We start from the raw sequence: 25,058 nt of genomic DNA on the forward strand, positions 1-25,058 counted from the left end.
GGTCCTGCGTATATTTGGAAAAGGGTATCGTCATTGTTCTATTAGCTTCATTATTATAATGCCAGATCAAATCATATCGTTATAAGATCTCGGCTTGTTTCTGGCCAAACCATTCTTGTAAACCATTCTGTCCCGAAGTTTTACCAGGCCCTCCACTCAAAAGAAAATCACTCAGCATTCCATTTCCATTCCCATCATCATCATCATCATCTGGCCAATCAACCCGTGCTCCTCCTTTGACTTCCAGCATTTCCTTTGCTGTCCCCCAGCTGAAACGACATTCGTTGCCCCAGCCAAACACAGGATCCATATTACGTCGAAGCCAGCCGACACACTTGGAATCCGAGGGATATCCACTCCCCCAACCCTCCGGCGCTGCAGAGTTGATATCCAATGATTGCTCTCGTAGAACAGCCTCGTACAAAACCTCAAGAGCAACATCACGCGTGACCTTGGCCGCCACACTAGCAGCACTAACACACGGATACAACGAGTCTGCCTTCTTAGCCACAGTGATCTTCAGTGAAGGAAAGATCCGTTCCAATTTCTGCTGGTATGTAGTCGGATTACCAATCGTATCAATATAAACCTCTCGCACATCGACACCCCGATCCTCCACAACCCCACGGATAATCTCAATCGTAGCATCCATCGCCTGAGCATTCAGATTATACACCCCTGTCCCCGGTTTCATCATACCGGAAGAAATATCTCGAGCGGAAAGTAATTTGATTGCGTATCCGCAAGACTCATAGAGATTCTGACCGGGGGTATTGAGCAGACGCATGAGATTGGCGCGAACACCGGGTGTGAGGACTTTGCTGTCGTCGAAGCTATGTTCCTCTGCCAAAAGAGAGTGATGTAAATCAATTGGCAGGTAAAATGCACCATAGACCATAGGCCCTAGAACCGGACCACGACCGGCCTCATCCACACCTAACACACATGGTGTACTCTGTGTCGCGCTCTGTGCCGGATTCGACTTATCGTGAGGCGTGATTGCAGCCGGACAGGGCGTATAATAAGCATAGGATTCGCCTGAAAGGACCCGATCTTTTTCCACACTAGGAGGAATAAATGTAGAATCTTGAGAAGTATCTTCTACAGTCATGATGTTGGCTGTGTATAGTAACGATGGTAATTCCAGTAAGAAAAAGAAGAGGTTGAAGCAAACTGGGGAATGCGGAAAAGGAATAGACGCGTCTGAATTTAGCGCGGCGCGTTCCTCCTGCACGTTTCCCCCCCCCAAATTCCCGTCGCATCATTCCTCCCCACCACACTCACTCACTCACTCACTAACTCACTACACCCTTCTTTGTTGTAGTCTGTATAGAGTCAATTGTCTTCTTTTTATTGTTGATTGCTTATCATTTACTCAAGCCAAATATGGCTCGTGGACTCGGGAAAGCTCGCGAGTACGACTACTCAAATGTCGGGACTGCAGGAAGGTGAGTTGCTCTCAGCTATGGCTGTGCGCGCGTACTACATGCTAATGGAGATAATACAACACAGACGAACTGGTCTTACATTGAAAGAAGGTCGACGCGACGAACATGGAATGGAAGAAGTGGAGGGGCTATTTTCATCGCCTGAGAAATCACCCGCAAAGCTAAATGGCTTTAATGAAGAGGAAGAGGAGGAGGATGATAGAGGTTCTAACGGGTCTGAGATGTCGATTGAGTATGGTGAGTGCGAGGCATTATTATTTTGAGAGTCGCGAGTCAACATACTCACGCCGCATCGGAAAATATAGAAAATGCGCCTGGTCCTATGGACTTTCTTCACGCCGACAAGCGCTCACAAAATTTACCGCCGGCGTCGCAATCACCAGTCAAAGGCGTGACGCGAAACACACACAGATCTCCAAGCGTTCAATCTTCAGAGCCAGAACAAGATTTATCGAGTCCGTCTGATGGAAAGAGCTTGCTTGCTGCCAATGGAAACTCCCGACAAGATCCTTCTCCTCTGGGCGCCCGCTCAGTGAATGCTGGTCCGAATAACAGAAAGAGTATTTCACAGAAAGCAAAGGTGGTGCCCGATACAACACTGAACGATTTCTCCGATGAAGAGCAAGACGAGAATGCCTCATTTGCCGTCCAAGATGACCCCGAAGATGGATATGACTATGGCAATGATACCATGCCCCACGATGAAATCGCCGAACCCATTGAGGAAGATTTAGATCAATCAGATAGCGATGCAGGCGAGGAACAAGAACCACCGCGCCCAGTCGAAAAGCCAGCTCAATCAACGCAAAAAGCACCCGCTGCAAAAACCACCGCGGACAACAAGGGCAAATCAAGTGGTGGTCGACGTGGTCGGCCAGCGAAGGCTTCACGCGCTGCTGAAGAGGAGGAACCCGAAGCCAGACCGGCCAAGAAACCAAAGGTCACCAAGGAAACTCGACCTCAAGAACCATTGGACCCAAAATTGGACAAAGTTGTGGAGAATTACTCCCAGCGTTCAGGCCCTTTGAAGGGTCGCAGCTTATATATCCTCAAGCGCGAGAATCCCTCCGACAGTGTCACTACCCACACCCGCTCAGGGCGTGTCTCTGTCAGACCCCTTGCATATTGGCGCAATGAACGGTGTGTCTTTGGCGATGGAGAGGCGGCTGAAGGGCAACGCTACCCATTATCTACAATTAAGGAAATTATCCGCACTGAAGAGCTCGAACCAGAGAATAGGGGCAAAGGAAAGAAGAGTGGGAAAAGGGGCAAGTCAAGCAAGTCCAAGAAGCGCCAACATGATTCTTCGGACGAAGAAGATCCAAATCAGGATGAATGGGAGAAGGAGGATGGTGTTCTTCATGGAATTGTACCGAAATGGGATCCTGTCGCAGGAAATGCCACCCAAGAGGAAGTCACCGGTAAGAAGACCAGCAGATCTCAGAATATCTTTCCATATTTTGTTTCTAACCAAGTCTTTGCAAAGAAATCGCCTATGCCCCTGTTGGTATCAAACCGAAAGAGGTCAAGGGATCTACATTCCTTTTCGCCAAATTGCTCACTTCTTCTTTCATCGGATCTGGCATTGTGGATCTTCCACCAGAGGGTGTCAAGAAGGCAAAGAACTCAAAGAAAATGCACATGGTATTCTACGTCTGCCATGGCCGGGTCTTAGTCGATGTATCTGGTGTCGGATTCAGTGCAGGCAAAGGCTGTGTCTTCCAGGTCCCTCGAGGTGAGTTTCATTCTATAAACCCTAACGACATTGATGTCCTTGGTACTAACTAGATTTTGCTCGATCAATAGGCAATATGTATAGCTTCGCAAATCCCTATGATAAAGAAGCAAGGCTTTTCTTCACTCAAGGCTGTGTACCTGAAGGGGACGAAGAATCCGCAGAACCCATATCCCAACCCCGGGAGCAGAAAGCCAGTCTGAAGGCAATGCTAATGCTAAGCCAAAGACTGGCCGAGGTCGTAAAGGCAAACAGAAAGCTGCGAACTAAGCTTACATCTTGGCTATACCCGAGTTTGCTATTGAAGCTCAGTCCATGTCGTTGAATGCGTCACGATACCAATTCTGCTTGTCTTGTTTCTTCAGCGATATGTATTCTTTACTAGTGGAGGAGTCACGGAGTTATGTCTTTTAATCTACTATCTCTGATAATTGGGAATGGAGGATCCAGTGAAAGGTCAAATAGGAATTAGAAAGTCATTTACAAACGTATCTACCTAACCAGGTGCATTCCATCCTACGTCCCTTCAAATTTCCTCCATCAAATCATCCAGGTCGTCTTCCAGATCCAGAGGAGGGAAATCTCCCACTTCAATCTTATCAGGCTTGACAAACGCACCTCTCTTCTCGAGACATTCAAAGTAACGCTTTCCACCCACACTCCCATCATTCTTACCTGTAGGCTCATCCAACTCAATCCCAACCCAAATGGGTTGCAACTCAGCAGGAATCTCTTCCCCTTGGCGCTCTAACTCACGACCAGGTCCAGTAATTGGAATACTTGGGACAGGACCTACAAACCGAACCGTTCCACGACGAATATGCGGCGGAGACGAGGGTAGGATAATAGCACGTTTGGAAACAGCAATTCCTAGATGATATCAGCAAAAGCTTTTCATATTTCCATCATGGTCCAGCACAATCCAGCCTAGCTAGCTGAACCTCATATACATAGACAGACATACCCTTAGTAACAACATCATTCTGATCTTTCTCCACTTGTTTACGCAACGCCTCTTCAGGCGAAAGCGCATTCGGATCGAAACGACCTAATTTCTGATTCTTCTTCCAAGCAAGGACGGAATTAGGTAGAGACTCATAAGTCTCACTTGGCAATTCATATTTCTCCACAGAAGAAAGGTCCGTGAAATTAGGTCTCATGGATGGAGGACGGGAGTCATGAACCTATTCAATTAGCAAAGGATTCACCACGAGAAAACTGCAATAAAATAAAATCAAAAGCAAAAAAAAAGCAAAAAAAAAGCCAAGTACAGTGTAAAGAGGAAATACATACCTCAATCTCAACCCCCTTCATCAACCCCCACTCTTCAATCCGTCGATCGTCACCCTCCATCCACTGATCATTTCGACCAGGTACTTTAATTTTCAAAGTCTGACAACCTGGCGGGACACCGGTCATAGTTTCAAGTTTCCCCTTGAGTTGCATGAGTGTCCAGGATGGGGTTACCCGACGTTCCGTGACAAACGTAGGTTCTGCATTTGACGTTCGTGACGCAGATGCAGCCGTGATAATAACGGATATATCCGCTGGTGTAGGCTGGAATGCCATTTTGCGCGTACTTTTCCCCCGGTTGATGGATTTGAATATGTTGCTTTGCCTGCTTTGCGTTGCTCTTCTCTGCTTCCTTGCTTTGCTGTACTGCAAGTTTCGTGCTTGAGATCTAAAAATGATCAGCACATAGATTCTCACATGAACTTAGAATTCAGTATATAACAAGAAACCAAGATAGAGCTCCATAACAGTTTCAAAAATATATAGCCTGCCAGCTCCACTCGAACACACTTTCCTCGAAAAATCACTGCACTGAATTTGGAGGAGCCATTTTGATATTACCCTTCTGGGACAGACCTTACTCCATCCCAGATCTCACAGGAAATCACCAGGTACCATGTTGGACAAAGATCTTGTACTCAAAAGCAACCAGGGAATTCCTGGCCTTGAAACAGGGGGCGCGCGGGGAATCATGACCGTACTTACAATTTCCAGGGATCAAAATGAGTGATACTCCTGAAATGAAATGATTCTCGCACAACCAAGTGGGTGAATGCTTAGTCATGACTTTTTATTCTATTCTACAAATTGAAAAGTCAACTGCAGAACAGTTTGAGATTAGAAATTGCTAATTTAAAGAATTAAAAAAATAGAGAAATAATGAATATATCCAAACAACATTACTGATTCTAATTCCAACCAGATCAAATATAATCCCATCTTCACTCGTTCATTAAGTAGGTGTAGATGTACGTGAAGATTGTATAGTGGATCAGTCACGTGTCTCGCTTGGCTTCAACACCACGTCAAGGCTAACATTCTCTCCAACAGTCCAAGTCCAGTCAAATCAGATCAGATCAAACCAGATCACATCAAGTCAGATCATTCAACAGACTATGGCGGACGAGTATGAGCAACAAAATGTGCACGACGTGTATCAGGAGATTGCGGGCCACTTTTCCGCAACACGGTTCAAGGTAAATGATGAAACGAAGCCACAGAAAAAAAGAACAAGGCTCAGAATTAATTTACTTACAATGATACAGGCCTGGCCTATCGTGGAACGATTCCTTCAAGCCCAGCCTGCTGGATCCGTCGGTCTAGATGTAGGATGTGGGAATGGGAAGAACATGACCGTCAATAAAGATGTATTTATAGTGGGTTCGGATAGGTACGTTCCATTTCATTTCATTTCAATTCAAGTTTTTAAAGGGAAACTTGTACATGTTTCATCTACTTGGGAGGAATTCATGGAATATCTTGTGTAACAATTTTGTAATTTTTTTTGATTGATCCTTTTTTTTTTTGTTTTGGTCTATCGTTCTTCTTCTGCGCTTCTTTTTTTTTCTCTCGTTTTCTTTATATGTATACGATATAAACTAGCCTTTCTGACCATCACCAATCGCGATCCGGTCTGACTCGCTACACAGATCGGAAAATCTGGCGCGGATTGCAATCAAGCATCAGCCCCATTCCACCGTGGTGGCTGATATTCTTCAACTCCCGCATCGGGATGATTTCTTTGATTTTGCAATCTCCATCGCTGTGGTCCACCATCTATCCACTCCAGCCCGGCGAGTGGAGGCTGTTGCCGAAATATTGCGAACTCTCAAACGGGGCTCTGCAACGCAGCCTGGAGGGAAATTCCTGGTCTATGCCTGGGCGCTGGAACAAAAGGATAGTCGTCGCGGTTGGGACAAAGGTGATCCCCAAGATATCATGGTTCCGTGGGTTCGAAAGGCCAAATCAGACCAAGAGAAACCGCAAACCTTCAATCGGTACTATCACCTGTATGAGGAAGGAGAGCTGGAACGCGACATCGAGCAGGCTGGTGGACAAGTCCTGGAATCGGGATACGAAAAAGATAATTGGTGGGCCATTGCCGCGCCGAAACCCGCTTGATAAACCTCCCAAGTGTAAATCGTTCTTTCAAGAACCAGCCTCAAAAGTATGATCATCGATACCCACACTGTCTGGATGATTGTCGCGGGGAGGGAAGGCGTCGTGCTAACAGCAACCTTCCATTCTTTCCACTCCAAATCCAAAGGAAATGGGGAAAGAAATCAGCGCAGAAAGAAAAGAACAAGAAAAAGAAAATGGGAGCGGAAAATTTCTCTATGCAATTGATAGCCTCCCAGAAATCACGGTATACCTCCAACCGGCGCTATGCAATTCGTATCAAAAAGAAAAGAAGAGACAGAAAAAGAGAAGAAAGACAAGGAGGAACAAAAGAAAGCCATTCAGGCATGATCGTCAAGTCATATCCTAGGGCAATGTTCGTGGAGGCATTCCCAAATGAGGACCCATGAGGCCTGGCGGGGGAGGGATTCCCATCTCTGATGGTCGTCCAACTCCATAAAATTCTCTCGGTGGGGGCGGGGCAGGTGGTGCATATGCAGGCACACCAGCAGTCAACTCTTCGAGGGAAGGTAATTGAGGCGGCATCCCGGGGGGGATGTCCAGGAATCGCACGTGAGATCGAAGACTTCCTTGGTCGAGAAAGAGAGGTACTCGCCCGACGAGTTCTGGTGGTTGGAGGATCAATGGCCGTACTCGACAAGGAAAATGGCACCACGCCCGCGCGGCGGGCCATTTCTTGTTCACCAAGTTGCCAATGCATGGCTTCTGCAGCACGCCATGGGATGGCCATTTCCTCCGCTACCTTGGACCACATTTCCGCTTTAAACCTAGAGATCCAGTGTGAGTTGGGACCTTTGTGTGCCACTTCGTTAGGATTCATTCTCTTACCGTTCATACAACCTAGCCAATTTGTTTTTCTTATCTTCATCCCACTCGCTTCGTCGTTCCAAATAATTTTGATAATGAAGTCGGCAACTGATCGCACTGCGGCCAGGTAGTCGTTTACTGATATCCTCCCATTTCATCCCGCTGCCCCGCAGCTCGATGATCAAAGCATCCTCCTCCGGAGACCATTTAGATTGCTTCTTAGCTGGTGACTCTGCTGTATGTGCCGGTTGCAACCGTTTAGCCGAACCAGATGGACCAGTTTTGATCAACGGTGGTGGGATGGCACTGGTAGTTGGACCGGCCAAGATGGAACCCGTACCTAGAGATGGACCGGAAAGGGATCTTGGTGGATAGAGAGTAGTAGGGATCCCCGGAGCGGCTTCTTCCTCATCTTGGGGTTTGAGTAGCAGTGAGATATCCACTTTGGCGGGCGGCAAGATAGGCCGATGTTGTAACGCAATCATATGCGCGATGGGGGGGGGGTTATGGAGAAGGATTTAGGGAAGAGATAGAAGTGAGTCCCCTCTCAAACAGAAGGCGTGGGGGGGGGGGGCCGAAGGAGAGAGAGAGAGAGAAAGAAAGAAAGAGGGAGAGGAAGAAGAAGGAGATGAGAATAGGAAAGAGATAATCAAGTAGAAAGGATGTTGAAACCGGTGACCGTTTCGAAAGATGACAGGGGAGATGGTTGGATATGAGGGTTTGTATACCTCTTTTTCTCTTATGTTTGATTTCTGAAGGATGATCACCACAAAGGGATTCACACGTTCCAACAAGAAAAAAACAAAAAAAAAGATAAAAAGAATATATAGGAAAAATAAAGAAAAGAAAAGATCAAAAAGCTCCGGGCTCGAACAGAAACTCAAATCAAAACAGTGTCTCGTGCAACGAATGGTGAGGTCAGAGCAAAACCGTTAAGAGGCGCGCGGCAGAATGACGGCGGATGAGTACCGTGGAAGGAGAATGCTTGAGCAAAAAAAATAAAGGTTGAAGAGTTCCGAATGAAACCGTCACGAATAGAAGATAGGATCGGGATGAAATGTTTAAAGACGAGAAAGAGGAGAGAAGAGAGAAAAGAGAAAGAGAAGAGAAGAAGAAGAAGAAGAAGAGGAGGAGTATCAGGAAAGAGTCCAGAACGTGAAGATGAAACGGCAGACGATCTATGACAGCTAAGAGCCGGATGGGGAGAAGAAAGGGCCATAGATGGATGGTATTGTATGGTAAATGAGATTTAGAATAATTAAAAAAAAAAAAGAAAAAAAAGAAAAATAAGTAATATTCATAAATAACCAAGAGCCACATCCTCGATCCACTCAGCGCCGCTGCTTTTAATTAAAGATGCTGAGCGGTCAAAACCCCTCTCTCTGTTACAGATGATACACGGTGATATCTATTCGTTTTTACTTGTATTCGTGACTCATTACTGAGAAGAAGAGATGATTTATTTCATTATAGTTCTCTAGTTCTCGTGGTATGCTGTGTAGAACGTTGGTATGGACAACTACCGTGACCATTCTTGCCCTAAGACGTTGGCTAATCCACGTAGAAACTCTTCCAAGAACTAGTCCTCCCCGACGACCCGCATCATCCTGAAATGAGATGAGGGCATGCGTAACGGACACTTTAAAAGGCCGCACTGGCCAGCCACAACGGGCGCCACGGCCCAGACGCTAACTCACCCTAATGCCACACCGTTGCGACTAAAACTCTCCTAGGACCCAGTGGCTAGCCGGGATCTGGGGTCTTGCGCGTTCGGGTTGTCCCACTTAGAGGGAAAAATAATATTAAGAAATATGTCTTTTTTTTTAAAAAAAAAAAGGAGACAAAAAGGGTATTTTTGTTATTTTTATTTTATTGTTTTATTTCCACGGTTTGTAGTTTGCAGTTTGCAGTTTGCATTTTGTAGTTTGCGTTTGCAGCCTCAGTCCCGTGTGACCACTCGGGGATTTTTGCTGAGGGCTTGGCTGTTTGTATTCTTGCTGATTTGGTCGACCAGCAGGATTTTGGTCTCCCCACCAGTTGATCCTGTGGATCTTGTCTAGGTTGAAGGGACTTTTGTTAAGAGTAGCTCTATGTAGTTAACTAATGAAAAGCTTACAGCTCACAGCTGACAACAGCTAAGAGCTAAGAGCTATAATAGAGCTATCATCCATCCAAGTTCTGCAAACTACAATGAACTAGTGAAGCTGTACTGTACTCCTGACTCCAACTTTACAAGCTCTATCAGCCTTGTTTTCAATACATCAAAAGCGTAGTTCTTCTAGAACTTCCCCCTATATCTTCTTTTCCCGTCCAACTTGACACTGTTCGCAGCCTCTTCCCTGTCACACGGTGTCGCAATGAATTGCGGGAGGAACTAGACCCGCGTCAAATGGAACCTGAGGGAAATCGGTCTAGAATCATGCCTCCCCACAGAAATATCAAAGGAAGAAAGAAATTACAAGGGTCGAAGCCCATGAGGGGAATCGAGAAATCAGGAATTGGGGGAAATGAGGGCTTCTCTCCTAAAACTTGAAATCATAATCAAAACCAGGGGACGGTACAATATACGAGAACAAGGCACTGATAGTACAGAATTAAGCCCCCCCCTTCATCCCTCCGAAGACGACATAGTACTATGTACAGTATTGTACTCTGATCTTCTGCCGAGGCTACTCCGTCCAGACATGCATTGACGAGAACAGAAGAAGGAAATGCTACCGAACCGCACTTTGGATGGGGGAACGACGGGGCCTTTTGGCGCGTTCCCACCAGATTAAGGGACTGGTGGGTCATCGCCCTACACTTTCTGTGCAAAATCGACACCGTCAGTACTCCGTACTATGTAGTACTAACGATGTAGGAGAGTGTATACATTGTACGATGTATGGGACTAACTATGAAGAGTTAGCAGTATAATATAACCCTAGTGGTAGTTAGTTGGCAGTGTAGTTGTTTACTGTACTCCGTACACTTGACGACCATGCAGCCGTCCATTTATTCTCCGTGATTGGATCGATGCATCCTGCACGTCTAGCACGAGCCCCAAGTGGCAAAGCCATAGGGTCTGTAACTTTGTATGTACAGTACAACATTTGCAACCAAAGTGGCGGTGGAGAAATGGGAAATGAGGAGATTAAAGACACGAAATAGCACCCAAACAACCTGATAGAATGAAATATACATAGTATACAGTACAGTCGAATAAAATCTAATCCAGCGCCCCCCCCCCCCTCCCCCATCCTTTTTAACGGTTTTACATTACCAACGTACATAATACATCGGGAAATAAAGCACAAACACCTACATACATAGTATACGCCTACACCTACACTTACACCTACTCAAACCTACACACCACATCCACGCCAACTCAATCCTGCAGGTTCATCAGGCTCGAACACGAGTTCTTCGCAACGGCCGAGCAACACCGATTCCTCCGATGTGCTCCGCTCTGTGTTTGCGTGGACGATCCGTTCGGTTGCCTGAAACATTTCGGTTAGCCCATGCGATGATCAACAATGATCAAAGGAATCATACATAGTACTGAATACTGAATATTGCGCAAGTACATACAGAGGAGGGAGTACAGAATTGATTCTCCTATTTTGCCTCCTGCCTACAGTCCTGTTATACAGGAGTACTACTAAAATAGTTCAGGGGAGGGGGAGTTTAACACTACGCGTAGGTAATCCGTTCGGAACATACTCCGTCAATGCCCAAGGGGAAGAGTACCGAAGTAGGAGAAAGGGTGCGATATGATGCGGGTCGGGAAGACGGGTATGGGGGATGAGAGTGGATGAGGAGGAGGGGGGGGGGGGGTGAACCAGTTGCCGTCCGGCATCGTAGATTTCATGCTTGTACGGAGTACATAGTACAAACACTAGAAGAAATGTGAAAATAACAGAAATAACAAAAATAAAAAGGGAAAAATGGGGCAACGGCCGCGCCCAAAGCTCCAGTCTGGTCCGAAGCGAGGACGATCCATGACGATCCCGTCTACTTCAGCTCATGTTGTGTTGCTGTGGTGAAGATGAGATCATGTAAAAAGACGATGTTGATATTATGATAGTCATAGTACTTATATACAATAGTACTTTTATACGAACATAACAGAACGAGAAGAGGGTAAACAGGTAGACATAGTACTCTGGTTAGATAGTGCTTACTTGCGCTGCTAAAACTCGTCAGCAGCGCTCTCTTTGCCAGAGATACACGAGCCAAGGACGACCGAGTGGGGAGGTCCAACGTTGGATCATCATGACTATGACACAAGTGGAAATGACCCGAAAGCCGTGAACATTCATTTTCTTTGCCTTTCTTTTCATTGCACGAGAGAGCGAGAGGGCACAAAAGAGGGAAAAAGAGGGACAGAGAGGATGATCGCCCTAAATGTCCGACACATCAACCATTGACCCGGTTTTTGGCCTGACACTTCATTTCCCTTGTTTGTTTCATAACTGTACAGTACATTATGTATTCTCATCTCTCTCAATGCGCCAATGCCGAAAAGACCCATCGATCTGGTGTTCCTCTTTTTTTTTTTACACTGTACCCATCTCATCTTAAGAACTACGGAGTCAATAATTTCCCTCGAAATGACTTTATTGCAGAAAAAAAAAAAGAAAATCTCCGGTTTCTCGGAAGGCCCGAGAGAAGAGGAGATGGGAAGGGGGCCAGTTTAATTATGTGAGGGTCCACTTAAATCATCCAGCAGAACAAGTGGCAGAGCTGAAAAGGTGGCGCCCAACCGTTTGACGGGGCAGTGTCCTCTTTAACGGTGGATCTTCGGTAGACGCGAAGAACGCTGCTGTCATTCAGAGGGGGATCAACAGAAGAAAGGGGAAAATAAAAGAAAATAAAAAGGTATCTTTGTTATGTCGAGTGATATTTGGTCGGGGAATTAAACTAGGGTACGGAGTACTTGTTTTGGATGTATCCAGTCTCGTGGGGAGACCAACAACGAGAGAGGAGCAAGGAAAAAACAGAGACAGATTGCGCTCGATTTAGCAAGATATGCAACTTCGGTCGTAGGTCTCGGCCGGATCTCACGACACGATCGAACGACCAATCACCCCTGAATGTTGTTCATTTCGTCAAGCTACTCTCTCCACTTGGGAGGAGCACCTGAAACATCTGGCCTTGTGGGGACCCCTCTCTCTGTCTTTTTTTTCTTTTTCCCCTTTCCTAATTACGGAGTACAGGAAATGCTATCTACTTAACCAGGAACCGGTTCATGGGCTGATGGTCGGGACCAGGGGCTATCCCTGGGTCAAGTCTTGGTACAGCTTGTTCTCATGTGTATCCGTGGGATTGGGGCTGGAAGAATGGGACATTCTGGGCGGCGTCGACCGTTTATAGACCAAATCAAGGAGGTAAAGTTGACGATCTCATCAAATGACACTCGATGCCTCACATTCGATGGAGTGGATGGTGCCTTGCTCCATCAGAAACAGAAAAAGAAACAGAAACAATCCGATAATTTAAGGGAAGTTGGGTGGTCATGTTCTAGATTCTCTCGTTGCACTTTTCATAAGGGCTTCTGGACCATTGCGGAGCCTGTTGATCGTCATTCTCTGGGCCAAGTCCAAACCAGGGTTCGCAAGGTGACAGACCCCCACTGAGCATGTCTTGAGAAATATGACAGGCTCGAATTGGGCTAGATTTTTATACTCGTGTGCCTGGTGCCTGACTTTTGACGTATCCATGGAAATGGCCCTTTACAGTGTAAAGCAGAATACAGAGTACAGATAGAGGGCAAAGGGACACACGTTGGGTTGAAGAAAAAGAGAGAGAAAAAAAAACGGGCATCTTAGGATTGGAACTTCAGTCCGATCGGTTCTTTCAAACTGCCTACCTCGGATTTGATTCTTTGAATACTGTAGTCAAAGCAGTATTTCTTTGTTGCTGGCCAAATTAGTCATTCATGCTTCTCTTAGTTATAGGAAGTATAGACTGAAAGTACTCTTTGACAACTATGTACCAGTATTCCCCCATGACCACGATGTTTGTGGAAAAGTCGATTACTTTCTAAACACTAGGTTTGACATTCTGCTTCTTTCATTGATCAAAGAATTCGGGAGAGATCCCGAATGCTCTTTTTGATGCTTTGCACACCAACAAAGAAGCCTCCTTTCAAAAAGGCAAACATACCCCCCCCATTCTACATAGTTTCACCGTATTCCATAGTTGTTTGATTCCTGAAAGTATTCAATCTCTTTTTTTAATATATTCTCTTTCGAAGTACTTCGGTAGTTGTCCTCCCCCCCCTGCTATCATGACTCAAGCATACTTGGGGATTCCCATGGATCTAGATCCCTTGTTGAGAACTCCCCCTCCGGATCCTAACGGTCTTAACATACCTTCGTTGAACACGATTACCAAGTCGGAGGCTGCCGAGAAGGAGCTTAATAGGCTTCTCGCTGAAGTGAGAAAGATTGCTAATCGTAAGCGAAAGGAAAATGCGCGTCGCACAGCTATTGCCAGACGAGTAAGAACCATCATTCCAACCTCCCAATCAGCTCTACTTAACTAATAACTCTGATCTTAGTCTCCCTTCGTCTCGATCTGGGATAAATGGACAGCCGAGCGGACAAAAGTTGGTATTCAGAATCCAGGCGACCTGTGCTATCGGAATGTGTTATTGCAACTACTCGCTCACTCCCCAGCTCTGATGCGTTGGGCCTGGTGGTACAACAAGCACCATATCCCAGCAGGTCATGAATGCCATATGGGCAAAGCTGGAGGCATCTGCAAGCCCTGTCATCTTCATAACTTCTTAAGCAACTATTGGGATTCGCGCGAGGGAGATTTGGAAGAAAAGATTGATAAATTTTGGACATCGATCCACACCAATATGCCTTATATTAATAAGAAAGGCCAACAAGATCCCTCGGAAATTTTCATGGACTTGCGCTGTCAGATCATGGAAGATATTCCACCTGTACAGTAAGACTTCCCCATTATTCTATACTTGATTTGACGAAGGAAAAAAAAAACGCTTACACGATTCATCTAGCCGAGGCCATTACTTAGACATCTGTCAGACTGGCATTGTCACTCACAAGTGGTGTGAGGGAGAGGAACCCTGTAAAAATGATAGTTACGAAGAAGAATATGATTGGCCTATCCTATTCGTTGAGTTCAGTCCAAGAGACAAGATTTCCAACGTCGATGAGGCTGTTCAAAGATTTTTCACAGACAAGGATTACATCGGAACCTGCCGAAACTGTCGAGAAAAGGAATTCAGGCTTGAATACATCACAAAGCCTTCCGAGATGCTTGTAGTCGAGCTCAATCGTATCGATGAAGACAAGGAAAAGATCGAGGATCCCATCAATTTTGAGGGCAACATTCAACTCAGAAAGGAGTATTTCGATCCCCGACTCGACGCAGACACCGTTCAGAATATCAACTACGAATTGACCTCCGTGATCTTTCACTCCGGTCCTAACGTCAATTCTGGCCACTATACCATCATCGTCAAGGGTCGTACCGGAAAATGGACCTTGATCAATGATACCAAGACTGCGCCTATCTCATTTTCCAATTTCTGCCGCGACCCTGAGAACAAGAAGAATGCCTATATGTTTGTGTACACGCGACTTTCGAGAAATCCCAGCGCAGACAGGATGCTTCGATACAACAAGATCTTTACTCAGGACAGAGTTTCGAAACGCTTGGGAATAACCCGAACTCGAAATGAAAGTTCGGAATTATTGGATTGGGACGCTGGTAAAAGAACACCACCGGGTATTCTCAAGGTCTTGGATATGGTAGACGGTCCTCCGAGATCGTCTCAGCAACCACCAGCTGGATCGAGACCGCGTCAGTCACCAACAACGGATCAGTCTACGCAGACACAGCAAGATATCGCTTCGTTATTGTTTGCGGATAAGGCGACAAGCCCGAGACCCCGAAAACATATTGTGCCCATCCAGACAAGCGTATCTGATTCTTCTTCAGAAGCATCACTGAAAAAGATGCCACGTCAAGCAAGATTTATCAATTCAGAGGATTGCACTGCAGGATCCAATTTGTCATCATCTTCATCATCATCGGGATCATCAGCAGAGTTAGAATTAGGTCCAGAATATCCATCATCAGAATCAGAAGATGAAATTGAGACGGTCCCACGAGAACCTCAAGTTTCAAACGCAGATATCTTAAAATACCTTAAGGAGCAAAAGAGATCATCTCCACCACGATCATCACAGAACCAGGGCGAAGAATTACCACACCCGGGTGGAAAGGCCGATCCAGCCGGGCCATTCATGGGCGACGACCAGTTCGAGATGAATGCATATACCGAAGGACGACCATATCATAATAAGAATAGCTGGCTTCGCATCCAGTACATTGAATACCAGGGCAACGATCGAGATAACCCTGACAAGAATTATCGCGTTCCTCTTGACTTTGCTGTTCGAGGATATCCTATCAACCTCCTTAAGAACCCTTGTGATTCGGGTATAAATGCCGATCTGGTTTCGATTCTTGGTCAGTTGAAGGATGATGATGAGATTATGGCGGATTAGTTCCTTTATATTCAATATGTTTGCCAGTGTAGTACAGTAGTGCAGCTAGGATTGTCGGCTTCTCAACGTCTTCTTCGCGTGTTCATAAGTTGATGGAGGGTTTGATATTGGCTCAGATATGTTTCTGAACTACAAGTTGGTATCTCGAAATACTTCAATAATTTGAATATTTTCTTTTCAAGACAAGGTCTTATTGTTATTCATTAGTTACCAGTCCTTTATCTCTAATAGTCAATTATATATTTCGTTCATCATCTTCCCTTTCATCGTGAATCACCTCCCGCACCTCCCCGAACTTCACAAAAATTTAAACACTTCTACACACACCAACCCAACTGAAACCCTTCAAAATCCCAAAACCAAACCATAAAATGAATTTCCCATCCAGCAGACGCTTCATAGATCATCTAATCACCGAACTATCAACCTTCAATCCTCCTTCAACCCCAACAACCAACCCACCAAACCAACCCGAATCACGCACACAACCACAATCAACACCTCAAAATCCCCTCAACAAACTTCCAGCAACAGAGCTAAACAAAGTGAAACCCATAATCCTCACTCTACACTGCCTCTTCCCAAACGACCTCCTGCCAGCCCTGGACATCCTAGACCGCCATCTCGTGCAGCACCTTGAAACAAACCCAACCAACCAAACCCCGACAAGCGTACCTGATGAAAACCACGCCACAAATGCATATGGAACGACACAAACAGAAACACCACACCACCCAACCAAATCAAAAAGTCTCTTCCTCGTAACATCCGCATCATCAATTCCACGTCAAAACATACCAATATCAACATCCGGACCCACGCAAGACCCATCAAAAGCCTACGAAGTCCGTCTTGAAGCCTGGAACTGCACATGTCCCACCTTCACGCTGTCAATCTTCAAAAATCCAGACCTATCATCCCTGGAAAGCGAAATCCCACAGTTACAGGGCGTGGAGGATAACGTTGATCTGGATCCAGATTCAGAAGTAGATTATCCATTTGGTGGGACTCTTATTTGTGATACAGACAGGGGTTCACCGGGTATTTGCAAGCATATTATTGCTTGTGTATTGTTTGCTCGGTGCCCTGGGTTGTTTGGGGGTGGAGGTGGTAGATTGATTGTTTCTTTAGAGGAGATTGCTGGATGGTGTGCTGGATGGGGTGGATGAGATCACATTGAATGGATGATCCTATAGTATAATGTATTTGTACGATGCCAGGTATTTGATATCAGTTTTGATATCTGGTCAAGTTGATACTTGTAGGATACCTGATTGATGCAATTTCTATGAAGTATAGAGTGTATGAACAGAACTAGTATTCTGATACAGCATCAACTACGCGTCCATAAAAGACAAAGTGCCTCATATCCTTGATTATCCGTACTATACACTGCAAATTGCAGTTTCTGGTCATTTCATATTGACGGGCATCACATCTCCTTCCAATCGAGTAAACAAGTACATGATTCCACGAATCCATGAATTCATTAGAAGAAACCCTAGCTCTTCTTCTTGCTCTTTTCAGAAGCATCCTGTTCCTCCTTCTGCTCGCCATTCACTGATCCATTACCCTTCTTCCCATCCTTCTCCCCCTTCGTACCATTCAATTCCTGTTCCCGCTTTGTGTCATTCTCCTCCTGCTGCTGACGGTTTTGAATCTTGTTCTCGATAAGGTCGTGGAAAGCCGTGATAGCACGAATCAGACTGCTGATATAGATGGCCATAAGCTGGTCGTTGGTCTTGACGCTCATGGCTCGCGCAAGCTCGCTGTTCTCGATCTGTGACTCTTGGCCGCTGATACTGGGTTGCTGAGCCGGGGTAGTCAAGTTGGGGAGGAGGTTGAAGACATCCTGAAGGTTGCCCAGGATGGCGTGGTTGATAGGAAGCTCGCCATCGAGGACTTTCTGGAGGTATTGGCCGATATCACGTAGTCGGAGATGCAGCCCTTGCAAGGATTGTAGCTGTGAAGTGATTCGAGTAGAAAGAGTGCCGACTGCGACGTCTCTAATATCCCGGAGTAAGTGCTCCACACCGATCTCCTCTGCCTCCTCTGCTTCGATTATCGATGGGGTGTGCACGAATGTCTTGGAAGTTGTTGTGCCGTCCTAAAAAGTGAAAAGGGGATTCATGTTTAGTCGGTATGATCTTGCGGAGTACAGTTCCATTGAGCAAGATAACTCACGTCCTTGATCTCATCCACAGCAAAGTACGCATCTGTCGGCACACCGACCTCCTTCGGCTGGACATCAACAATAACGAGCAGAGGATTGGGTGTGTATTTTTTAAAGAGCTCATTGATCTCCAGATCCGAAGCGCGTAGCTTGGGGCCTGAGTGGTACCAACCAACCAGCTTCTCACGAGCATTGATCTTCTTGAACATGTCTCTCATCGACTCAATGAAGTTGTGATCAAGGAACCACACAGAAGGGTCCTTCTCATCCTCCTCGAATGGAACTAGATGGGGACAAAGAAGATCGGGTCAGCTCAGCTCAACTCTCTAGCTCGGATTGGAACACCACAGCTTGGCCGCGCCATCATCAACCAAACTTACCTGCAAAACTGTTCGATACTCGCACATTGCTACCAGAGTTCTCACCCAAAAGAACACCCACAACACGTTTCCGGGTACCCTTCGCTGTCCGGCCGTAATGATCAGCAACAGACAGCAGGACTAACGGAGCAACCGTGACGGAACGGTTGACGAGGGATAGCGTGTCCGCCGTGGTGGCAGGCATGATGGAGAGCGAAGAAACGAGATTCCAGACAATTATAGTAGCTCGAGAGGACCTGGAGAAGGTGGGGGAAGTGATCGATTGGGAAAGGGGAGATGCTTTTCAAGACTGGATGGTTCATCAAGGACGATGGCCGATGATGCTGGACAGCTTTGGTGCGCCACCACAGCCACAGCTTAGTCATACCTACAGCGCTCAACAGAAGTAGATATGTAGAAGTATAAGCAAAGATATAAAAAATCTAAATTGAAAAAGTGAATATACTAGAATAAAGTGCCTCAAATCAAGTAGTTAGCAATAAACTTCTACTTCTATAGTTGATTGCCCTGCCCTGCCCTGCTGTTGTTGCACTGCACTACGTAAGTCCTCCGCTCCGAACCTCGGGCGCTAAAGAGATTCCCTTCCAACTTCTCCATTTCTCCATTTACCCGTCTTTCTTCCCTTTCCACCCTGCTCTCTCCTCGTCCATTCCTCTCCTCTCCCCTCTCAATCCACCTCCCAATCTTTCATTCACAATGGCTCCCATCACAGAAGAGGTCGTATCCGGTCTGAAGGATACCATCCAGAAGCTCGAGGACCGGGTCGTCGACCTCGAGAACCGCCTCGTGAATGGCGACAAGCCTAAGTCAATCACCGAGCAGATGCGCATCATTCTGATGGGCCCTCCCGGTGCTGGTAAGCAATTCGTGATATGATACATACTTCAATGGCTCTGTTGACACGTTTCTAGGCAAGGGTACCCAGGCTCCCAACATCAAGGACAAGTACTGCGTGTGCCACCTGGTACGTATTCTTCGACGATTCTCTCCGGGAACGCGCGATACCAGGACTCATCTAACACAATGACTTCTTAATAGGCCACCGGTGACATGCTGCGGTCCCAGGTCGCGAAGAAGACCGACCTCGGCAAGGAGGCTAAGAAGATCATGGATCAGGGTGGTCTCGTCAGCGACGAGATCATGGTCAACATGATCAAGAGCGAGTTGGAGAACAACACCGAGTGCAAGAACGGGTGAGTATTCCACGGATAACAACGACTTGAAAAAAAAAAATTCCGCCGTATCCGACGCCAATTTCGACTCTCACTAACGCGCGACAGTTTCATTCTCGACGGTTTCCCCCGAACTGTCGCCCAGGCCCAGCGTCTGGATGAAATGCTTCTGGCCCGCAAGCAGAAGCTCCAGCACGCCATTGAGCTTCAGATTGACGACGCTCTGCTCGTCGCCCGTATCACCGGTCGTCTGGTCCACCCTGCTTCCGGCCGCTCGTACCACAAGATCTTCAACCCTCCCAAGAGCGACATGATCGACGATGTCACCGGCGAGCCTCTGATCCAGCGTTCCGATGACAATGCCGACACCCTGACTAAGCGTCTGGCTACTTACCACGCCCAGACCTCCCCTGTCTGCGACTACTACAAGACCACTGGTATCTGGCGCGGAATTGACGCTAGCCAGGAGCCTGGCCAGGTCTGGAAGAGCCTGCTGGGTGTTTTCCAGAAGAACTAGATTTGGTTTAGGGAGGATATCAAAAGGCAAAGGTCAATGTAAATGGCCTTTTCAGGTTGAATAGTAGGGACAAAAATGCTGGCCAATCTCTCCATGTTGTTTCACCTTTTTTATTTTCTTTTGTTTCTGGGTTTGGTGGGGAACGCATGAGAGAGTTGGTCTGGTAAATGTCCACATATAGACACGCTGAATAATAGTCCCTTGGGGCCATGTATAGTATGTGTACTTTGGTATCAAACTATCTCACGGCAATCTTGACTTTAAGTTGTAGATTGGATTCAAATTTCCACAGAATTGAGGCTCGAGTGATACCTCAGTTTATATAAATGCTACTGCCGCAACTATATTTACAGCTCCAGCGGATACTTAGTCGACTCAATAGTCTGAGGATAAACCAAACCACCCTGCCTCCTAACTTCATCCATAACCTCCATAATCACAATACTCTCCTCCCAAGTCATACCCTCACTCTCAAGTTTCCCATCCCTCAAACAACGCGCCACTTCATCCGCCTCCCAATACATTCCATGTCCACCAGCCGGGAACTCACCCTCGACATCACGAACCTCACCAAGTCCCTTCTTGGGAATCACCCTATACCGCAGTGGACGGAATGGATGTCCAAAGACCTGAATCTCACCCTTAGTTCCCTGAATCCGAATATTCGCGCCCGTAGTTCCCTTCTCATCCGGGTCCCCGGAAACACGAATATTGGTCATTGCAACACCGTGCGAGTGTTGTGGCGGCTTTTCATTACCGGGTGTACTGGTTGGGAAATTCAGTAGGATGGTAGTTGACTCGTCTGCACCTGTTAGGTGGTAGGGTGTAACCTGCGAGACGACAGTTGGGGGTTTTCTTTGATCTTTGGGGAGAGTATGGTAAAGGGTTTGGAAAACCCATGTCAGAGAGTAAATGCCCACTAGAAAGGATCAAGTCAGCACACCATACTCCAACCAGTAAACTAAAACCAAGAGCTGGGATTTCACTTACAATCCAAAAGACAACCCCCCGCCAAGTCAGGATTAACCATACGATGCTTCGTGCCCCAAACATTCTCAACATCATCACCAAAACTTGTGTCAGCGACCGTCCGGAGAACCTCACCAATCTCCCCACTCCGAATAACGTCTCGAATCTGCACACTTATCGGAAAATACCGAGTCCAAACCGCCTCCATCAAGAACAGATTCTTCTTCTTAGCCGTTTCAACCAGAATCTTCGCCTGCGCCGCATTCACCGTAAACGCCTTTTCACAAAGAACATTCTTCCCAGCTTCCAGCGCCAACATTACATTCTGATAATGGTGTGAGTGCGGGGTAGCCACGTAGACAACATCAATGTTCGGGTCGGAGACGAGTTCTTTGTAAGATGCGTATGCCGTGCAGGGGAGTGGGATATTCAGGGAAGAGATGAATTGGTCTGCTTTATCTTTTGAAGAGGATGATGCGACAGCGACGACTTTGTGATTGACGTCTGAGGCATTGCGTGCTTTAGGATCTAGGAGGAGGTCCTTCACGAATGCTAGACCGATTGTTAGAATTCAAGATAGCATTTGATTGGTTTCAACGGAGATAGGAAGATATTACTGTTCGCGATGCCGCCAGTGGCTAGGATGAGTTAGTATGTGAGCTAGTACAATATGGATTTTTGGAGGACGTACCCATGATACCCCATCGAGTTGTGTGTGCCATTTTGAATATATTTGGAATGATAAAGAATAGATTCTTTTGGGTTGAGGAAGATAAGGAAGAGAGAAGAGAAAGAGAAAAGACCAAATTTATACGACGAAACGTGGGGAACGCGGAGATGCGCCGAGCGGGGCAAAGCAACGTCATGATACCACGATGGAGTGGTTTATTTATTTACTTCTCATGTTTGATTATTGAATTGGCGATTGATGTTGATATTGATATTGATATTTGGTGATGATTATATTCTCATTTATGATAATACAAATATCATGCAGGTTCCATCTTAATACGCATATTATTCCCGGGGGAATCATTGCCTTCAGCTTTTCGCTTCCCAAGTACAGAATCAGGCGTGCTTGTTCGTGCTTGTGGTGTCGAGCTTCGAGGCGCTGGTCCATCCATAGTAACTTCAGCATAGCAGCTGGCATGATATACTCGATTCGCAATCTTGACAGCATCTTGCCAGATCCAGTCCTGTACGTCCTCGGACCACGTCGACTCGAACATTTCCTGACAGATCGGACAAGGGGTATTTCGAAGCTTAGCATCATTCGGTGCCCTAATCCATGACTTGGGAGGTCCTTGCTTTGAGGCAGTACCATCTGCCCCGGTCTCTCCTTCTTTTGTGTTCTCCGTATCAGCCGGGCCGGAGTCATCGCCAGCTTCACGAGACTTGATCCAATCCTATAGATCCTCGTCAGCCTCAAAGAAGAAAGTATAGTATAGATAGAACAAATAAAGATGCCGTGATATACTTACCCTTTCATCGACATACCAACTGCGGTTCTGAGCTCTCTTAGAGGCATCAACCATCCGCTGATTAGTCTTAAAGTGCCAGTCCAAATGGCGTGCTTTCTTTTCTCTTCCGTCGTCCGTAGTAGGGAAGCGGCGGCCACAAGTTCCGCACCGGTTAGACTTTGCTTCATAGAGAGTGACCACAAGAGCAAGCCGAGGACTAACATGATCAGTATCAGAATGGTCAAGTAGAAATATTGTGTTGAGTGGGTGTTTTGTTTTATAGATCTTACATTTTCATAGAGACGGTGTTCATAGGGACTGTGGATGAAGTTGAAGTGCCCGCTTGTGGTGGTGTTGGCACTGGTGGTGTGGAGTGTGTTTGACTAGGGATGAAGAACGGCAAAGGTCCTCCCACTGGCGGCGTACCACCTGAAGACATAGTAGGAGGTGCCGATTGGGAAGGTATAAGACCGCGTGCTCGAAGGGCTGCAATGAGAGAATTTTCGGCGGGGGCTGGTGGCTGCGGTGTACTGCTGCCCGCCATTTGAGGTGGATGCATCTGAGGAAGAATATTGGGGATCTGTGGAGGTGGAGTTGGTTGTTGTTGTTGTTGTTGTCGATTGGCGGTTGCTCTGATTAGCTCGGCGAGAGTGCTCGAATTCAGTAGATTTTGCAATGGTTGAGAAGGTGTCTGCGTTGGTGGAGTTGATACTGGGACTGGAACTGGAGGTGGAACGGGCTGGACTGGCATGCTAGGAACTGGGCTATGAGTCGAAGGAATCGAAGTTGAGGCTGCCATAGTCGAGACTTGGTCTCGAACAAGTTTCAGCTGGTCAGGAGTGAGCTGTTGGTTCTGAAGAATGTTTTGAAGGTCAAGCAGCGCTTTTAAACGGGCTTGAGAAGAAGGATCGAAGGGACTATTGGCGAAGTTGGTTCTGGCTGCAGTAATCAAAGCCTCGAGATCTCGATTGAGTGATTCCAAGGTCCTATCTGGATGTTGACCCTGAGGAGGTGTCTGTCACGTATGAAAGCGATTAGCTTGGGGGGGTTTTTTTTTTCGTCAAAGATCCACCACCTTCATAGTATATCCTACCGGTGTATGTAGAGGTCGCCCATTGCTGGGATATTGAGCCAGTGGACGAGGCATGCCTTGTGGTGGTGTTGAATTGTTAGACCTGCCTATCGGAGTTCCACCACGAGGACGATTGACTTGTGGTCTTTCTCGTTCAATCGCAGCAGTGCGTGCCCGGATCAAAGCATTCTCTATGGTTCGAGTGATTTCAGGAGGGAAGACAGGGCGAGTCTCGAGGGAACCGGGAACAGGTTCCTTCCACGTTTTGAGCATCTCGTCCAACTTGCGACGAGTCGCCGGATCAACCAGCACATACGCATTCATAAATGTCTGATACATATGTTTCCCAAGGAAGAGCGTGTAAGGGGTTCCAACATTCTTGACGATAGAATCGACTACATATAAGGCCGGTAATTTCTGCATTGGAGGAGTCTACAATTGGCTGTCAGGATCTTGGCCTGCGCCAAAACGATATGAGGTTTAGAGCGAGTACCTACCTGCGAAATATGGTCCTCCAGAACTCTGGAGATCGCCGAAGCATGTTCCGTATTCTCCCTGGCTATCACGGTCAAGTTGTTGATCTGAAATCGGTCATTGGTGGTGAGATCCTCCAAGGAGAGTTTGTAATCCTCGACAAGGTCATCTGACGGTAAGCCGGACATGATGGCGAGTGACGAGTAATGAGTGAAGGCGAGGTATCAAAGGTGAGTAATCCTGTAGGGTAAAAGTTCAGGTTAGTGTGAAACGAAGATATTCACCGTAGCCGAGTGACTATGGCCGAGATTACACGGTGATATCCCGAGCTCACTTGAGTCTCCGGTCTTGGTTTTATCGTCCCTCTTTTTTTCTCCTCTCTTCTGTTTTTTTTTTTCTTGGATGATATTCTCTTGCTTTTTCTCTCTCTCTGTTTTTTCTTGTTTCTTTGTGCGAAGGATTGGATCAGGATCTCGGCTGACTATCACCGAAGGCTCGTTTCTCTTAGTGCTCGACTTCGTCCCGAGGCAAAAAGCACAACCAACACGAGATGGAAGAAAAGTCGGAACTTATAAATGCTTGCTAGCTATTTTCGCGAGACTTTTTGAAAACGAAGAACACAAAAACAACTGATACGCTTGTCCTCCAATCCGAACCCCCTACAACCTGTCCAACTGCTTTTTCCTCCACGTCAATGATCAAGGGGATGACGAGCTGTACTGCTGGGGGAGAGGAAGGGAAAGGAAGAAGATCAATATCCGAAATAAAACCGAATAAAGCAGTAAGCTGGGTGAATGTTATGAAATGCAACGCTCGAAGACAGAAAGAGAGAAAGGGCGAAGGTGGTTGAAGATTGAAGGTTGCCGCAGAGAAAGAAGCGCGGCT

At 46.5% G+C, this 25,058-nt stretch overlaps 12 protein-coding genes across 12 annotated transcripts; 6 read left to right on the forward strand and 6 right to left on the reverse strand.

Moving 5' to 3' along the window:
- Positions 1 to 79: 79 nt before the first annotated feature.
- N7469_009768 (ribonuclease H2 catalytic subunit RNH201) lies at positions 80 to 1,111 on the reverse strand (the record flags this gene model as incomplete). The annotated part of the gene is made up of 1 exon (XM_056648673.1): positions 80 to 1,111. The coding sequence occupies one exon, from the start codon at positions 1,109 to 1,111 to the stop codon at positions 80 to 82; it is 1,032 nt and encodes a 343-aa protein (XP_056495804.1).
- Positions 1,112 to 1,386: 275 nt separating this feature from the next.
- N7469_009769 (Cupin domain protein) lies at positions 1,387 to 3,508 on the forward strand (the record flags this gene model as incomplete). Its single annotated transcript, XM_056648674.1, has 5 exons — positions 1,387 to 1,448; positions 1,513 to 1,685; positions 1,754 to 2,869; positions 2,935 to 3,183; positions 3,255 to 3,508. The coding sequence occupies 5 exons, from the start codon at positions 1,387 to 1,389 to the stop codon at positions 3,506 to 3,508; spliced, it is 1,854 nt and encodes a 617-aa protein (XP_056495805.1).
- Positions 3,509 to 3,709: 201 nt separating this feature from the next.
- On the reverse strand, positions 3,710 to 4,752 carry N7469_009770 (TBCB family protein; the record flags this gene model as incomplete). Its single annotated transcript, XM_056648675.1, has 3 exons — positions 3,710 to 4,053; positions 4,148 to 4,367; positions 4,477 to 4,752. The coding sequence occupies 3 exons, from the start codon at positions 4,750 to 4,752 to the stop codon at positions 3,710 to 3,712; spliced, it is 840 nt and encodes a 279-aa protein (XP_056495806.1).
- Positions 4,753 to 5,591: 839 nt separating this feature from the next.
- N7469_009771 (tRNA (carboxymethyluridine(34)-5-O)-methyltransferase) lies at positions 5,592 to 6,597 on the forward strand (the record flags this gene model as incomplete). The annotated part of the gene is made up of 3 exons (XM_056648676.1): positions 5,592 to 5,672; positions 5,742 to 5,866; positions 6,126 to 6,597. The coding sequence occupies 3 exons, from the start codon at positions 5,592 to 5,594 to the stop codon at positions 6,595 to 6,597; spliced, it is 678 nt and encodes a 225-aa protein (XP_056495807.1).
- Positions 6,598 to 6,960: 363 nt separating this feature from the next.
- N7469_009772 (MYB DNA-binding domain protein) lies at positions 6,961 to 7,907 on the reverse strand (the record flags this gene model as incomplete). Its single annotated transcript, XM_056648677.1, has 3 exons — positions 6,961 to 7,112; positions 7,207 to 7,382; positions 7,444 to 7,907. The coding sequence occupies 3 exons, from the start codon at positions 7,905 to 7,907 to the stop codon at positions 6,961 to 6,963; spliced, it is 792 nt and encodes a 263-aa protein (XP_056495808.1).
- Positions 7,908 to 13,696: 5,789 nt separating this feature from the next.
- N7469_009773 (ubiquitin carboxyl-terminal hydrolase) lies at positions 13,697 to 15,956 on the forward strand (the record flags this gene model as incomplete). The annotated part of the gene is made up of 3 exons (XM_056648678.1): positions 13,697 to 13,909; positions 13,970 to 14,367; positions 14,438 to 15,956. 3 exons carry the CDS (start codon positions 13,697 to 13,699, stop codon positions 15,954 to 15,956), a joined length of 2,130 nt encoding a protein of 709 aa, XP_056495809.1.
- A 371-nt stretch (positions 15,957 to 16,327) lies between these two features.
- On the forward strand, positions 16,328 to 17,125 carry N7469_009774 (uncharacterized protein; the record flags this gene model as incomplete). The annotated part of the gene is made up of 1 exon (XM_056648679.1): positions 16,328 to 17,125. One exon carries the CDS (start codon positions 16,328 to 16,330, stop codon positions 17,123 to 17,125), a length of 798 nt encoding a protein of 265 aa, XP_056495810.1.
- A 332-nt stretch (positions 17,126 to 17,457) lies between these two features.
- rpn8 (proteasome regulatory particle lid subunit RPN8) lies at positions 17,458 to 18,693 on the reverse strand (the record flags this gene model as incomplete). The annotated part of the gene is made up of 3 exons (XM_056648680.1): positions 17,458 to 18,063; positions 18,141 to 18,412; positions 18,510 to 18,693. 3 exons carry the CDS (start codon positions 18,691 to 18,693, stop codon positions 17,458 to 17,460), a joined length of 1,062 nt encoding a protein of 353 aa, XP_056495811.1.
- Position 18,694: 1 nt separating this feature from the next.
- On the forward strand, positions 18,695 to 18,898 carry N7469_009776 (uncharacterized protein; the record flags this gene model as incomplete). The annotated part of the gene is made up of 1 exon (XM_056648681.1): positions 18,695 to 18,898. One exon carries the CDS (start codon positions 18,695 to 18,697, stop codon positions 18,896 to 18,898), a length of 204 nt encoding a protein of 67 aa, XP_056495812.1.
- A 307-nt stretch (positions 18,899 to 19,205) lies between these two features.
- Positions 19,206 to 20,198, forward strand: adk1 (adenylate kinase ADK1; the record flags this gene model as incomplete). The annotated part of the gene is made up of 4 exons (XM_056648682.1): positions 19,206 to 19,365; positions 19,421 to 19,473; positions 19,548 to 19,702; positions 19,790 to 20,198. The coding sequence occupies 4 exons, from the start codon at positions 19,206 to 19,208 to the stop codon at positions 20,196 to 20,198; spliced, it is 777 nt and encodes a 258-aa protein (XP_056495813.1).
- A 347-nt stretch (positions 20,199 to 20,545) lies between these two features.
- Positions 20,546 to 21,889, reverse strand: N7469_009778 (Gfo/Idh/MocA family protein; the record flags this gene model as incomplete). The annotated part of the gene is made up of 4 exons (XM_056648683.1): positions 20,546 to 21,117; positions 21,189 to 21,719; positions 21,785 to 21,805; positions 21,859 to 21,889. 4 exons carry the CDS (start codon positions 21,887 to 21,889, stop codon positions 20,546 to 20,548), a joined length of 1,155 nt encoding a protein of 384 aa, XP_056495814.1.
- A 267-nt stretch (positions 21,890 to 22,156) lies between these two features.
- On the reverse strand, positions 22,157 to 24,361 carry N7469_009779 (putative mRNA cleavage factor complex component Pcf11; the record flags this gene model as incomplete). The annotated part of the gene is made up of 5 exons (XM_056648684.1): positions 22,157 to 22,573; positions 22,649 to 22,844; positions 22,918 to 23,642; positions 23,721 to 24,131; positions 24,197 to 24,361. The coding sequence occupies 5 exons, from the start codon at positions 24,359 to 24,361 to the stop codon at positions 22,157 to 22,159; spliced, it is 1,914 nt and encodes a 637-aa protein (XP_056495815.1).
- Between the last annotated feature and the right edge of the window lie 697 nt (positions 24,362 to 25,058).

The sequence above is a fragment of the Penicillium citrinum genome (genome assembly GCF_028827155.1).
Source record: "Penicillium citrinum strain IBT 23319 chromosome Unknown utg000009l:1.0-4274883.0:1.0-4276374.0, whole genome shotgun sequence".
NCBI lineage: Eukaryota > Fungi > Ascomycota > Eurotiomycetes > Eurotiales > Aspergillaceae > Penicillium > Penicillium citrinum.